This window comes from Myxocyprinus asiaticus, chromosome 42 (genome assembly GCF_019703515.2).
Source record: "Myxocyprinus asiaticus isolate MX2 ecotype Aquarium Trade chromosome 42, UBuf_Myxa_2, whole genome shotgun sequence".
Classification (NCBI taxonomy): domain Eukaryota; kingdom Metazoa; phylum Chordata; class Actinopteri; order Cypriniformes; family Catostomidae; genus Myxocyprinus; species Myxocyprinus asiaticus.
Window position 1 is genome coordinate 7,809,873 of NC_059385.1, and position 12,828 is coordinate 7,822,700.

A 12,828-nucleotide genomic window follows, 5' to 3' on the forward strand; every position below is an offset into this window, starting at 1 on the left:
TTCGAGGGTTCTAGTACTGGTCTGACATACATGTTTATGGTGTACATGATTCTTATTTGTTAAAAAGAAAGACGCTGGTCAATTTAATCCCAGTCACTCCTTTATTCACCCATTTAAAGACAAATCAAACAGTTATCTGACCAGTTGATTGCAGAAATGACTATTTAACATTTTCTCACCTTAGGTCACCTACTCAGGTAATAGTTTGACACCTTGTGCCACCAGCACAGACAAAACCTCACATTTGTAAATAAAATTAAAAATTAAAAAAAAAAACCCAACCAAGGTATGAAAAGAAAATCTCTTTCAGCAATTACAACAAAAGTATAAAAAGTATTCGCACTTTCTCTTCAAATTACGGTGACGGGGCTGCAGACGTTCAGTGCTGTGTGCTCAAGGAGGTGGGGTTGGGATTATGATTTTCTGGGTTTTACGTTCTTGAAAGGCCACGGTTGTCGAGGTCTTTGACCTGTGGAGGAAAATAAAGATGTAACATTGAGATTAAAGCAGTAATATACTGAAAATAGTCATAGCATTACAAGATTCAAGTCGTAATATTATAGGGATAGTTCACCCAAAAATGATTATTTACTCAACCTCATGATATCCCAGGTGTGTATGACTTTCTTTCTTTTGCAGAACACATTTGAAGAAAATTTAAAAAATGTCTTAGCTCAGTAGGTCCTTAAAATGCAAGTGAATGGCAATTTTAATTTTGAAGGTCCAAAAATCACAGATAGTCAGCAGAAACGTCATCGATACGACTCCAGCTGTTAAATTAATGTCTTCTAAAGCGATACGATCGCTTTTGGTGCGAAAAAGAAACTCTAAATCATGCTTCCGGTCAGGAGCGGTACATGTGTGTGACAATCGCATTGGCATTTGAAACACATGAGAACTGATGCACGTGCATCACAGCCGGAAGAGCAGCACTGTTTACAAGTGAGGAGGAGGAACGCTGTACAGTAGCTTGGTTGGTTTTGGTTTAGATCTGTTATTATCTGTGTCTTTACTCACAATGGTGTGTTTGTGTGCTTATCCTGGACGACTCAACCGAGTGGAGAACGTGAGATTACCTCAGTATCCATGGCAACGCGAATACGTCACACGAGAGACCACTTGGACTCCACCCTCTCGTGAAGCATTGGATTATAGTTAAAAAGTACTTAAATATTTTTCCACTCCAAAAGCGATCGTAGAAGACATTTATATTGACTGTCTGTGATCTCCATCCACTTGTATTTTAAGGACCTACTGAGCTAAGAATTTTTTTTTTTTTTTCTTCAAATGTGTTCTGGTGAAGAAAGAATGTCATACACTCCTGGGATATCATGAAGGTGAGTAAATAATGAGAGAAGTTTTATTTTTGGGTGAACTATCCCTTTAAGAGAACAAGGTCAAAATATTATGAGAATTAAGTCATGGCATTATGAGATTAAAGTAGTAATGTTTTGAGAATAAAGTAGTAATTTTGTGCAAAGAAAGTCGCAAAAAAAAAAAAAATCAGATTACAGGCATAACAAATAAAGTAAAAATATTTAGAGAAAAGGTGCGACTATCGCAATGGGAATAGGCCAACAAGGCAGCAGCAGATCTTAACCGCTGTGTGTAATGCATTACTGGTTAAAGCTGTACAGGTGAGTTCATGTTTACCTTGTATATCCTGACGAGCCAGTGCTCTGTAGTGTAAGCTTCCTCCAACACATCCAGCTCGAAGTCCTTGTTCCCAATCTCAGCATTACGAACTCTGTCATAACCAGGGGGACGTTCTGGAAAGAAATTTAAATTTGTCGTTTTATGCCTCAAGTTAGAAACACTTGACTTAAATCATCAAGAACTTCTTAAGACTTTTTTTATTGAAAATTATCGAAACAGTTTAAAATCAACATCAAATGGCATTTTCATTCACAACTAATTTCGCTTTGGTAATGTCATGCATTTTCAGGTGAAACAGGATATTCCATGAGGATTTCATGCTGACATTAAAGGGATAGTTCACCCAAAAATGAAAATTCTTATTTACTCAAGTTCTGGTCACCATTCACTTGCATTGAATGGACCAACAGAGCTGAGATATTCTTCTAAAAATCTTAATTTGTGTTCTGCACTAGAAAGAAAGTCATACACATCTGGGATGCCATGAGGGTGAGTATCTGATGAGAGAATTTTCATTTTTGGGTGAACTATACCTTTAAACAGAGTGAATGTGCTACTTTGTCAAAAAAAAAAAAAAAAAAAACACTCACTGGCTTCGGTGTAAACCTGGCCGAAGCGATAATAGCACATCTTGTACATGAGACAGTTGAGCAAGACAGGAGACCCCTCACGGTCCACACGGAACTCTCCAGTGGGGGTGTAGTAGTCGTGTTCCTTAATGTGTTTCCCTGTGTCCGTGCTGCCTCCAATTCGGACCATCCACAGGAACTTATTTATATCTAAAGAAACAAATACACAGCACACATAATTAAGGGATATTCCATCTTATTACATGGCTACTTACTCAATAAATGAATGAATAGACATGAAATATTAATTTCAGTTGGAATTATTTTATTATGTGTGAAGAAACAGACTGCAGAGTGATACAACAGACATGAAACTAGCTATGCAGGGAATAGGTTGCCTGGGAAAACTGTCAATTATACAGTTTAGCAGTCATTGCACCAGTGTTGTAGTCGAGACCAACTCATCCGAGTCATGACCAAAACCAGAAGAGGGTCGAGTCTGAGTCAAGACAGGAGTTTAAATGCTCCCGAGTCATGACAAGACCAAGACCATAAAAATACAGTCCGTCTCAAATATTTATCTTATGTACTACAACACTGAATTGCACAAAAATGTCTGTCAGCACAATCCTGCCAATGACCAATCTGAATAAAGTATTCTAAAAAGTCATGTAATAAGAGGTTTTATGTTATTTACATTTCAACAAACAGTAACTCCAGACACTGCAGTGATTACAATCTAAATGTTAACAAATACAAAGCCGTGGATCTGAGTACTGAACTATAGACCGTACCATCTGAAGAATATCCAGTCAGTCCTCCAAAGATCACCAGGACGTAGCTGACATCCAGTTCTCGCATGATCTCATAGGCTTTCTCCTCTGTGGAGGCCATGGCCTGTGAAAGAAGGAAAAAACATAAATAATCCTAGAAGAATTAAACAACATCTTAACAAATGTGTGTATCCTCACCTGACCAACTCTGGAAATATGAGTGTTATTCCACGTGTTGTTGTCAACCAGAATTGTTCGATTGGCCATCGCTGTTATTTGATACCCATAATCCCACCATGACATGACTTTAGCATCCTATACATTAAAACACACAAGAAGATATGGCTGAAACAGTTCTGAAGCAAAGGAGACAGAAAGTCATAACATCTACCACTAACCTCTGGTGTGTTGTGTCTGAGCCAGTAATAAGCCTCTCTGAAGTCATCGAAGATGATGCGGCTGCCGTCACCACCGCGGGCGGACAGGACAATGGAGGGGGAGGAGTATGCCTCGCTGGTCACCCAGGTGGAGTGGAAGGTGTATGTGATGAGGAAGAACGCCATTACCAGGATCATGCCACTCGCCACCTACAGGCAGACCAGAGCAGATTATCACTGGAATAACAAATGAAATGGGTGCTGACTTTCTATATTTAAAGAATGAATACACTGACCATGAACCTGAATCTTAAATCAAGAGTGAGCCATAATTTTAAGTAACCAAACTACATTACAAAAAACAAAAACAAAAAACAGGCCAATTTAATCATTAATAAAGAAGAGAGGATAGAGGAAATTATTAGACACAGAAAGGGGAATGGGACTGGAACATTTTGCAAGCCAGATTTGATCCTGCTAATCAACGTGAGCAAGCATGTGCACAAACCACGGTGCCATGGCTCTGACCGATTAACCTTTAAAGGAATAGTTAATAATACAATAATACAAATTCTCTCATCATGTTAAAGAATATCTCAGCTCTGTATGTCCACACAAAGAAAGTGAATGGTAACCAATATTTGAAGCTCCAAAAAGCACACCAAGGCAGCATAAAAGTAATCAATATGACTCCAGTGGTTTAATCCATGTCTTCTGAAGCGATCTAATCGATTCTGGGTGAGAACAGACCAAAATGTAACTATTTTCACTGTGCATCTTACAATTGCAGTCTCTAGGCATTATCATGATTTCAAGCTCGATTACACTTCCTAGTGCTTGACACCTGTGCAGAACGCTAGATGGTGCTAAGAAGTGTAATCAAGCTTGAAATCATGATCACCAAGGAGACTGATGTCAAGATTTATAGAGAAAAAGAAGTTATATTTTGGTCTATTCTCAATAGGGGTGTGACGATACACTTAGCTCACGAGACGAGAAGATACACAATACTGGGTTCACAAGAACGAGACGAGACGATATTTTAACACTATATACACTATCGGTCAAAAGTTTTGAAACACTTTCTTTATTATAATTTTTTTTCTTCACATTTTAGAATAATAGTAAAGTCATCAAAACTATGGAATAACATAAATGGAACTATGGGAATTATGTTGTGACTAAACAAATTCCAAAATAAATCAAAACTATGTTATATTTTAGCATCTTCAAAGTAGTCACCCTTTGCCTAGAATTTACAGACATGTACTCTTGACATTTTCTCAACCAACTTCTTGAGGTCACCCTGGGATGATTTTTAAACTGTACTGAAGGAGTTCCCATCTATGCTGGGCACTTATTGGCTGCTTTTCTTTATTATTTGGTCCAAATCATCAATTTCAAAAACTTTTTTTTTTTTTTAATAAATTTTAGTTTTTGCACAATTATATTTTTGCCTACAAAACTAATTTCAAACATTTAAGCATACACCTTCAGATAAACAGATTTTTAAGATCATGAGAAACACTTCAGGCAAGTGTTTCAAAACTTTTGACTGGTAGTGTAGATGACTGGAAAAATAGACTTTTATTCGACTGAAAGTCACAAAATGCAAAACAATGCAGGTGCATTTTGAAATGTTTTAACTAATCTTGTAATGAATGTCACTTCAGTTCTACTTTCTGAGTATGAATTATCATATGCAGTAAAAGACAGAAAAAAATGCAAGCACTGTAAAAGGTTTTGCCACAAACTCAACTGATTGGCTTTTCTCCTGTATGATTTCACTCGAGTCTCTTCAGACCTGGTTGATTTTAGTTGAGAGCTGTGGTGGTTCTGTAGGTGTCTTTGCATAGTGCTTGTGTTAGCCATGGTGTACGGCACTATTTTCTTACAGTGCTTACATATTGGCTGTGTCTCGTTTGGAAGGCTGCGTCCTCCGGAGGTTGCATTTGTCGGCCGCATATGTCATCGAAAAAAATGAAACGAGACAGCCTCGATGACGTATGTGGCCGATAAATGCGACCTACGGAGAACGCAGCCTTCCAAACGAGACACAGCCTTTGTTCGTGTCTTGTCTGTCACTCTGTCGCCGTTTATTGTTTCCATCGGGTACCTAAAATGCTGCCACACAAACGATTTAAAAGTGGCGGGGGCATCTTCTATGCTAATTTCACCCTCACACTCCATCATGCTGATATCGTGAGACAGCTTTTCACCTCAACGAGAAATATCGTCACATTTTAATATTGCGAGATCTCGTGGCACGAGATCTTGTCACACCCCTAGTTCTCACCCAAAACTGATTGGATTGCTTCAGAAGACATGGATTAAACCACTGGAGTCATATGGATCACTTTTATGCTGCCTTTTTGTGCTTTTTGGAGCTTGAAAGTTTTGGTCACCATTCACTTGCACTGTATGGACCTACAGAGCTGAAATATTCTTCTAAAAATCTTTGTGTGTGTTCTGCAGAAGAAAGAAAGTCAGACATCTGGGATGGCATGAGGGCGAGTAAATGATGAGAGAATTTTCATTTTTGGGTGAACTATTCCTTTAATACTGCTATGAAATATTTGTTACAGGACGCCAATCTCACCTCATTCTTGATGGGGTAGGTGGAGTCCTGTTGCTTCTTGGATTTTTTGTCCGGTCGGCTGACATCCAGGTTCTTCATGTAGGTGGTGAGAACCTGAGAAACGCCAATGCCAGACAGGATGCACATGACGGGAGCCAGAACCAACATGAGACGGACCTGAGCAGAAAAAGTCAAACCTGGGTCAAAGGTCAACATCACAAGCATTCCCCTCCAAAAATCTAGGATATGAATGTAGACATTATACTCCTTTATAACTTCCTACACGATGTAGGCAGCAAATGACAACAACAACAACAAATTTGACTTTGGTAAAAACAGATTGAAGTAAGCATTTTACCATCACAGCTGAGAAGTACATGCTTGTGACTCCATACATGATGATGAAAATCGTAGCATCAGACAGGTTGTTAAAGCAGTAATACAGGCCAACTGGAGAAACAAGAGAGCTCAGATTTGTAATACTGAAAGACCAGTATGAATTGATGAAGCTGCATATGCAGTGAGTGTAAATACGTGACCACAGGGGGCGCTGTACCTGGAAACATGAAGACCAGCAGCTGCAAGTCAAAGTAGTAGGAGGACCAGGTGGTAGGCTGATGCTCAGACACAGAGGCGATGATGGGGATGTTGTTCTTGGCGTACGATGGATCCAGCAGAGAGTAAAAACGTCCAGTCCAAGGTGAGATTTTTCCTAAAATAAGCCAATAAAAAATAAGCTATTTTTAAGTACATATTATACCAGGGGTACTCAAATTTGGAAAGCCGGGGGACTGGAAAGCAGGGTCCCTTTACCCTCGAAGGCCACACTTTTTGTTTTAATTACTTTTTTTTTAATATTAATGATGCGAGTAGATTATGATAAAATTGCTATTTAATAGGCTATATAAATGGACACGTAATTAACAAAAATAAAATGAACCATACAGTATATAGATATATAGCATAATTACTGTAAAAGTGTGGTTCTTTGTAAAATAAAAACTGTTTTATATATATATATATATATATATATATATATATATATATATATATATATATATATATATATATATATATATATATATATATATATTAAAATAATGATCATATATAGGCCTATATGTGTTTTTTTAGATCCACACTTTTAAAAGTAGGCTATATACTGCAGCAGAATGCACCACTGTAAAATTGTTATTTTAAAATGTACATTTTGTGAAATGTCAAAATGTATTGCCATGTATATGCCATATCTGTTCTGCTGCCACTCTCAAAGATTTGTCATGACACACTGGCTACCTAGTGAACACACACACACACACACACACACCAGAGATACAGTACCCTTAAAACCAGACAAATATATCCAAGACTAGCTCCAAAAATGCTTTAATGAGAAATCCTTACCATCTATAATTACCCAATTTTTAGAGTTAATCTAAGGTTACTAACACAAATAATAAAGCAAATGGGAAAAGACGAACAACTCCGTTAATGCAGGATAAACCTTTTTGTTCTGTTCTAACTGTTTGTGACGTGCATATATCTCTGTTGAGCTCTTCAAACAGGTTTGTCACCGACACTCGTTGACTCGTGCTGTGGCAGTGATGAGTGGGTGTGGAAGAGAGACTCAGCGCACGCATGTTTTTTTTCCCTCCCCTTTTCTCCCCAATTTGGAATGCCCAATTACAAATGCGCTCTAAGTCCTCATGGTGGCGTAGTGACTCGCCTCAATCTGGGTGGCGGAGGACGAATCTCAGTTGCCTCCACGTCTGAGACCATCAATCCGCGCATCTTATCACGTGGCTTGTTGAGCGCGTTACCGCGGAGACATAGCGCATGTGGAGGCTTCACGCTATTCTCCGTGGCATCCACGCAAAACTCACCACGCGCCCCACGAGAGCGAACCACATTATAGCGACCACGAGGAGGTTACCCAATGTGACTCTACCCTCCCTAGCAACCGGGTCAATTTGGTTGCTTAGGAGACCTGGCTGGAGTCACTCAGCACGCCCTGGATTCAAACTCGCGACCCCAGGGGTGGTAGTCAGCGTCTTTACTCGCTGATCTACTCAGGCCCCCAGCGCGCACATGTTTTAAGTGACTGAAAGTGTCCAAAAATTGTTTCTATCAATGCTCGCGCAGACTGGCTCTGCACTCATAATTAATTATTTTCATCCATTTGCCGTTTCTTTTCCTCCAAAATGGTCCAGCAACTTAACAATAATGTGAATTACTGTAAAGGCTCTAGAAAAATTAATGCACACGGGCCACAAAAAGATGCCGCCTGTTGTGTACCATGGTATTATACCAATGATTACTCACTCTACCACCAAGTACAGATCCTTTTCCTTTTGGTCATTCATAAAAACATGAGCCTTTGATTATTGTTGTGACTCTGTATTTCTAGTAAAAATACTCCCACAACACAAATATATGAATACCTGGCCTGTCAGCAGAAGTAGAGCATGAATTCTTAAGTGATAACCATTTTGTTCAGACATGAACACCTGTGCAGGTGTGAAGGGGCGTGTCTCACCTGTCAGCATGAGCACCCCACCCACAGAGAGCAGGATGAGCCCGACTAGCGAAATGACGCTCTTGAACAAAACCTCGAACTGCTGTGTGTTCAGTTTGCTCCGGAGGTAATCGACAAAGGCGTGAATCTGACACAGGCCGAACACTCCAAAAGCAGCCATGTGTTCAGAGGACTGGACAGGCTGCATAGAGAGAAAGAGAGATTGTATGCTTTTGTTAAGTTTTTTTTTTATAACATTATAATATTTAAAGAGACTATTACGGTTATGGTTTAGTAATTACTAGTGCTGTCAATTTAATGTGTTCATTTTGTATTATTCTTTTTTTTTAAATATACGCCTTTAAGGAACACCGCGATATGGAATTTTCCTTCCATCTGAGCAACTCAAGCTTGAAATAACGCATACATGTATGTTTTTGCACAGTCAGCCCAGAACCAGCTCCTACTATGAGCAATGCGCCTCGGCAAACCATGACAATAAATCAATCAATCGAATGACAGCCCTTGTAATTACTGCTGTTTGGTTCAGTTGCTGCTTTTCTTGAATGAGAGAAGTTGCTTAACTTCTTACCTGGAATCCAACAAAGGAGATCTGCATGGAGAGGATAGTACCCAGACAGTAAACTGTACAGTATGCCACATATATGCGATGAGAAAAGCGGCCCGTCAGCATCAACACCAGCACGTGGAGGGGAATGAGGTTAATCAGAAACACGTAACCACCCCAGGAGGACACCTAACACCGCACAAACACATATACAAGTACTGCATTACTGAAGAACAGCATGATTTTGTTCAACTTGTAAATAAGCTGCTTAAGGATGCACTTTGACGTCCATTCAAACCTGGGTGAGCTCCAAAAGTGCTGGTGTGAAAGCAAGCACCCTAAAATAACACAACATCAGGAGAGGTACTGCATCTCAAATGCTGCTCACCATGTAGAAATAAGCCAGCGCGCACATGGACGACCAATAAATGGAGCCCGACTTCACCGCCTTGATCCACATGTAGTACGTCAGCAGCATGCAGAAAATGGCGATTCCTTTAAATCACAAGATGAATCAAATATATTAATAATTCAAACCATAAGGGGGCCGCTGGCTACCACCCCTGGAGTTCACTAGTTCGAATCCCAGGGCATGCTGAGTGACTCCAGGTCTCCTAAGCAACCAAATTGGCCCGGTTGCTAGGGAGGGTAGAGTCACATGGGGTAACCCACTCGTGATCGCTTTAATGTGGTTCGTTCTCGGTGGAGCGCGTGGTGAGTTGAGCTTGGTTGCCAAGGTGGATGGCGTGAAGCCTCCACACGCACTATTTCTCCGTGGCAGCGCACTCAACAAGCCACGTGATAAGATGCGCGGGTTGATGATCTAAGATGCAAATCACTACGCGACCACGAGGACTTAAAAGCACGTTGGGAATTGGGCATTCCAAATTGGGAGTAAAACGGGAAAAATCCCGCAAAAATAAATAAATAAATAAATATTTACAAAATAACAATAATTCAAACCATACAATATTAGAGAAATATTTTATAAACATTTACTCAAGCATTGCACAAGGTTCCCACACATTTTGCCCAATTAATTTCCAAGATTTTGGAATTATTTTGGAATATTGGATAAGGATTTTTAGAAATCATTTTATAGAGATGGCACTCACTAAGAGCAATTTCTAGCCAATAAAATATTTTAGAGCAAGGCATAACTAGAACAAAAAACAAAAACAATATTCACTGAAGAAATTTCCATGACTAATTTCATTAACTCATTTCCATGGTGTTTTCAGTCCTGGAAATCCCGATTTTAAAATTCCCTGGTTTGACTACTCTGGAACTTATGTAGCAATTCTTATATTGTGTTCATCCTTGGATTAACCTCTTTTCTCATTTTCAAGTCGCTTTGGATAAAATAATCTACTGAATGAAAAAAGTGTAAAAGTCTAAATAAAATATTGCAGAAAATACATATTTGAGACTAGATACCTTCATTGTCGTATGAGCCCGCCACAGAACGCGAGATGTACCCAGGGACGATAGCAATCATGGCGGCAGCTAGAAGCCCGGCACCTGCATCCTGGAATGAGGAAAAATACAGTGTTACTTCAGTCAAACTGCTAGATAGATAAATGAGCAGGTGGCAAGAACAGGGTGTGCTGTGGTTCATCTGACCTTTAACTCTTTGGTAAAATGGTAAGTTACTATAGCAGTGAAGGAGGAGAAGAGAGGGGCGAGGAACACACACACGTTGCGGATGTCGATGGTGATGTGGAAGAAATGCAGCACATGATATAGAGCTGCAGAAGTTATCATCAGCCCTGCAGAGAAAAAAAAATGTAAACATGACATTTAATTTTTGGGTGTTCTACTCCTTTAAATGACCTGTAAGAAGCTGATTAAATTTAAAATCAGTGCCAATCATCTGTACCGGGATAGATGGTGCCTCCTATAATCCTCCCCAGCGGATACCAAGCACGATCATCAAACCAGTTATGAAACTTGTAAAAGCCCTCTTCCGCCAAGAAGCGAGTGGTTCGGTAATTGAAATACCTGTGGTAGAAACAGAACAAAATATGGTTATTAAACGTGTGCTTAGACTGCGGTGCACTAATCATCATAAAGACCCAACAACTGTACTCACGGATCAAACTCATGGATGACGCTCTCGAACCTCAGGACAGAGAACAGTCTGGTGGAGAACGCTGGGAAGAAAATAAGAGAGACAGAATAAGAGGATGGTAGATGTACAGGACGTCCAATGAGAGGCAGGACATAAAGGGATGTGCCTCCACTCACACAGGACAGCTGCCATAGACAAGATGAGCAGCTTCAGCAGGGTGTCCTGTTTCTCATAGGACAGACGCAGGAAGCCCAGCTTGGTCATCTTAACAAACGGGAGGCAGGACTAACTCTTGATACCTGACAAAGAACAAAACGTTAGAGGGGACAGTCATGGAAAACAGGACTTTCCTTGATCTTTGGAAATAGAAGTGCAATGTTGTAAGCAGACACTCTGATGTTCACAATGCAAAAATGCAAAGCTCCCTACCTGGTCCACTAAAATCATATTAGAAATTAAGTTGCAAAAGAATTACATACAGAATTCATGTATATACATAACTATATTATGTTTTGGTTTAGGTGCACGAGACATTAACTAATACTAGTAGTAGAAATTAAGTAAAAACAATAATTCTATGTAAGTGATAATATGGCCCTTTAATAACACATTTTGCACATTAACATTAAAAGGCCATTTTTAAGGCCAACTTATTTCTTTAAAGTCATGCAAGCATGACACTTAATAAAATAGCTCTACTTATTAAATAAGCATCAAATATGAATTGAAGAGGTGAAGCAGTTACTGTATATTAGGTTATCTTAGTGTCTGTATAAGTGTCAGATCTCTATGAACACAGAAAGTGTCATTATCAGTGACATTAATTTGCACAATTCCAGTACAAAAACCTATGAAGTGATACTTTAACACACACATACAGACTGAGAAACCAATGCAGAGAGTGAATGTTGGCACAGCATGCACATTAACACAGTGTTTTCCTGTTAACTACAAATAATAATAAACTACTAAAAGTATAGGACTCTCTATTAGCTACTTAGCTGCTAGCTAAAATCACACCTACCTCACACCTACGCAAGCTATTCTATGATATTTAAATGCATTGCAGACCGCTCATTACTAAATATAATGACAATAAACGCATATTATTGCGATGAATTGTCACGTAAAATATACATTTGTGAAATTACCAGTCTTATTCATAGGCGACTCACTCACTCCAGCCCTTCCACACTCTCACATACAACCCTGTTCACAAACCCCGCCCATCCACGTAGAGAGAGCGCTTATTGGCTCTGTATCAGAACTCGACAAAAACGGCTTTCTCTGATTGGTCTTTGAACTGTCATTCAAGTGTATCAAGACAAGTTCCGCATGGCGCTCCAGATATGACGTGTCCTAAAGCGAGAGAGAGAGCCAGTACGCACTGTGGAGTTCATAAAACTAAACTGTAACACCAATAACCATCACTAAATCCTCAATGAATATTTATAACCTCTATATAATATTTAACTTACAGTTCAAATAGGATTTATGTGAAGAATTTTTAGGTTAATAAATGTTATACACTTTTAAAACAAACTTTTAAGAGTCTATTTGTTACAGCTGTTCATTTATTCAATAGAATAAAATTTTGAATTATCTGATATATTTATCTTGTGATTAAAACATTATTTAATACGTTTTTTTTTTTTAATCTTTTGTGATAAAAGGGACATTCACACACACAAGTAAAAAAAAAAAAAAAAAAAAAATTACTC

The 12,828-nt window shown here is 39.0% G+C and overlaps 1 protein-coding gene across 1 annotated transcript; it reads right to left on the reverse strand.

Moving 5' to 3' along the window:
• Nucleotides 1-82: 82 nt before the first annotated feature.
• On the reverse strand, nt 83-12,337 carry LOC127432845 (dolichyl-diphosphooligosaccharide--protein glycosyltransferase subunit STT3A). The gene is made up of 18 exons (XM_051684297.1): nt 12,259-12,337; nt 11,284-11,406; nt 11,129-11,189; nt 10,916-11,037; nt 10,660-10,805; nt 10,474-10,564; nt 9,425-9,531; nt 9,061-9,225; nt 8,490-8,670; nt 6,510-6,665; nt 6,312-6,403; nt 5,975-6,130; nt 3,397-3,585; nt 3,197-3,313; nt 3,020-3,122; nt 2,247-2,435; nt 1,654-1,769; nt 83-469 (listed from the first exon to the last, which is right to left on the reverse strand). Exons 2-18 carry the CDS (start codon nt 11,369-11,371, stop codon nt 431-433), a joined length of 2,118 nt encoding a protein of 705 aa, XP_051540257.1. The 5' UTR covers nt 11,372-11,406; nt 12,259-12,337; the 3' UTR covers nt 83-430.
• Between the last annotated feature and the right edge of the window lie 491 nt (nt 12,338-12,828).